The sequence below is a fragment of the Cyprinodon variegatus genome, unplaced genomic scaffold (genome assembly GCF_000732505.1).
Source record: "Cyprinodon variegatus isolate N-32 unplaced genomic scaffold, C_variegatus-1.0 Scaffold923, whole genome shotgun sequence".
NCBI lineage: Eukaryota > Metazoa > Chordata > Actinopteri > Cyprinodontiformes > Cyprinodontidae > Cyprinodon > Cyprinodon variegatus.
The window spans coordinates 172,538-175,308 of NW_015151376.1; the positions used below are offsets into that span (position 1 = coordinate 172,538).

Below are 2,771 nucleotides of genomic sequence, written 5' to 3' on the forward strand. Positions count from 1 at the left end.
ATCAAAAAAGTACTCCAGAGTGTTGTTCAGCATGGGGGTGAGTAGAAAATGAAGGCTAATCATGTTTTGGGTGTACTATTCCTTTAAGATATAAAGTCATATATATGATACAAAATGATAATCAGCAGATTAAAATTCCTAATTATGAGGTATATTGTCACAATTATAAGGAATAACCTCACAATTATAATAACTAAAGTCATAATTATGAGATTCAAAGTCATGATTTGGAATTTCAGTCATTATTTTGAGATTCCCATGTAAAACACATAAATCACATGAGACACACATTTTCACATGTGATTTTGCCCTTTGAACTCTGTGTGATTCACATATGAGGAACATTTGCGTCATATGTGAAAACGTGTGAATCACATGTGGTTTTAGCATGAAAAATTCCACATGTCCCGTTCATTTCACATGTGATTAATGAACAAATGAATGGGGTTTTAATGGAAGGCTGCTGTCTGGAAACCCTACTCTCTACTCCAGACCATTAGAGATACAGGAGATTGCTAACATGCAAAACAGCCAATAAATACTTAAAAATAAAACCTGCAGCTCCTGAAGTGTTACAGTTGACTTCCCAGCAGCCTCCCTAACCAGTTTTCAATTTGACTAACAGTTGGTGAAACTTACCAAATACATTTAGCAATAGATTATCATAAAACATACTGGATTCTTGTTTTTTAACACTGAACTTTAGATCTTACTAAAACCTTTCCGAAACTAACAAAGTAGTTCCTCACTAGATCTAATAAAAAAGTTGTTTACCCAGTAGTCATAGCAGGCATTAACAATATCTTAACCTTGGTAAACAATAATGGTACCTGGCACATTTGGCAAATAAATGAAAAATATCTCAGAGACACCTGATTTAAAAAAACTTCTTCTTTTTTATTTAGAAATCAATCTTAAATCTATTCATTACAGAGAAAAATATTATTTTTAACATTGTTATTTTTTTTATTTTTCAGATTTGATAAATTTGGCCATGGGAAAAAAAATAAACACAATTTTCTTAGATAATCTGAATATTACATAGGAAGCATAGTAATGTGTTTTTTTCAGAGAAATGTTGAGGCCTGCATCATAATGGGTTCAATGCTGACTAAAGAGTTTTACAGACTAAAATTATGCTTACTGTCATTGAGTGATATATGAAAGTATATACCTGGAAAGGTGAGTGGAATGAAGAAATAAGGGAGAACATAATGACAAATTATGAATTGATATGTATTATAGAAGCAATGGTAGGTAACCAAACAGTACGACAGAACTACACACAATTATATATAAAAAAAAACAGTAGAAAAATCTATAAAACACAGAAGAGTTCATATTTCTAAAAAAAAAGGTTTTTCTGGCATCTCAGACCCAAAAAAAAGCAAATATCAGGGAAAATAGATGAGTTTGTAACAGTAATTTAAGTTTAAACTACTAAACTACACCTCCACAATTAGGAGAACCGGAGCCACGGTGAATTTATGCAAAGGAGTCCCATCTGAGCACTGACACATAAACCCTACAAATAGACTACAGATTTTTATCAGCCTGCATTTCTGGTTCCAAATTTATCTTTTATTGATATTATATAATATTCCCTTTTTAAATAAAACTACATTCTGGTTTTTCATTAGATCTAAGCTATAACGTGAAATACAGTTTATAAGTAATCTGTATAGATGTAGGTATCTAGTTTTTTGGCTTGAATTAGTAAAAATCCTTAAATGTTCTTATGTCCTTCAAATGCATGATATGCATATAATGCTATTGAATACATTATGTTTAGTTACCTCATTATTTGGTCAGAATAGCACTGAATTTATATATCTGAACTCAATTCTTGATTATTTTTGTAGTGAATGCCACAAACTGACCGTTTTCTCCTTTCTCAGCCTGACAAATCTCTTCAAGGTCCCCCAGGTCCCCCTGGCCCTGAGGGCCCTCGAGGCGTACCAGGAGAAAGTGGCAGAGATGGAAGAGATGTAAGCATGTCCTCCTGCACTAATTTGATCTTAAACCATTTTTGAAAATCATATACCCCTGATCCTAAACTGGTCTTTAATTTTCTTTCCCTTCCAGGGTTTTCCAGGAACTCCAGGGATTCCAGGTGCTCCTGTAAGTTTAGATTTTTAAATCGTTTCTTGACAAAACTGTTTTCTTGAAGAGTATTGATGGTTCTCTCTGTTTGTTTGCGAATATACCTCATAAAGATAATTTATATAACATATTTTTGGAAAGCAGTAAGAGAGTTTAAACAAAATACTTGTCAAGAAGCAATTTCTATTAAATGCAGAAAACGATTTATATATTTTTTTCGGTTTGTTTAAAGCTAAAAAACTACTCTGATATGGGTATTTTTGACCCAAGTCTCTTGGACATGAAAAATGAGAATTATTAGATATGTAAACACCAGCAGAAATGAAAATGAAGGTTTGCCACAGATTTTCTAAAATAACTCTGACCTGGACTTTGTAAAATTACATGTGAAATGAATGTGTAGTTAACACATAGTTCCATTTGTACTAAAAGCAAAGGTAAAAACATACTTATGGATGAGGAATGAAAATAAATTGTGATACATTGTTCTAACAAGTGATTTGCATGTTTTACATGTGCGATACCTGTGTGTCTCACATGGGAAACACGTGGAAAAAGACAAATCACATGTGCTTTTAATGTAACATGTTTCAAATCCAAACGTTCACATGTGCTTTTAATGTAACATGTTTCAAATCCAAACGTTCACATGTGCTTTTAATGTAACA

General features: G+C 32.4%; 1 protein-coding gene across 1 annotated transcript in view; it reads left to right on the plus strand.

The window, feature by feature from the left end:
• Positions 1-2,771, plus strand: part of LOC107099953 (collagen alpha-3(IX) chain-like) — a 56,194-nt gene that overhangs the window by 21,688 nt on the left and 31,735 nt on the right. The window contains exons 6-7 of the mRNA XM_015398284.1: positions 1,899-1,988; positions 2,086-2,121. Coding sequence (XP_015253770.1) covers positions 1,899-1,988; positions 2,086-2,121 — 126 coding nt within the window. The remainder of the gene's footprint in view (positions 1-1,898; positions 1,989-2,085; positions 2,122-2,771) is intronic.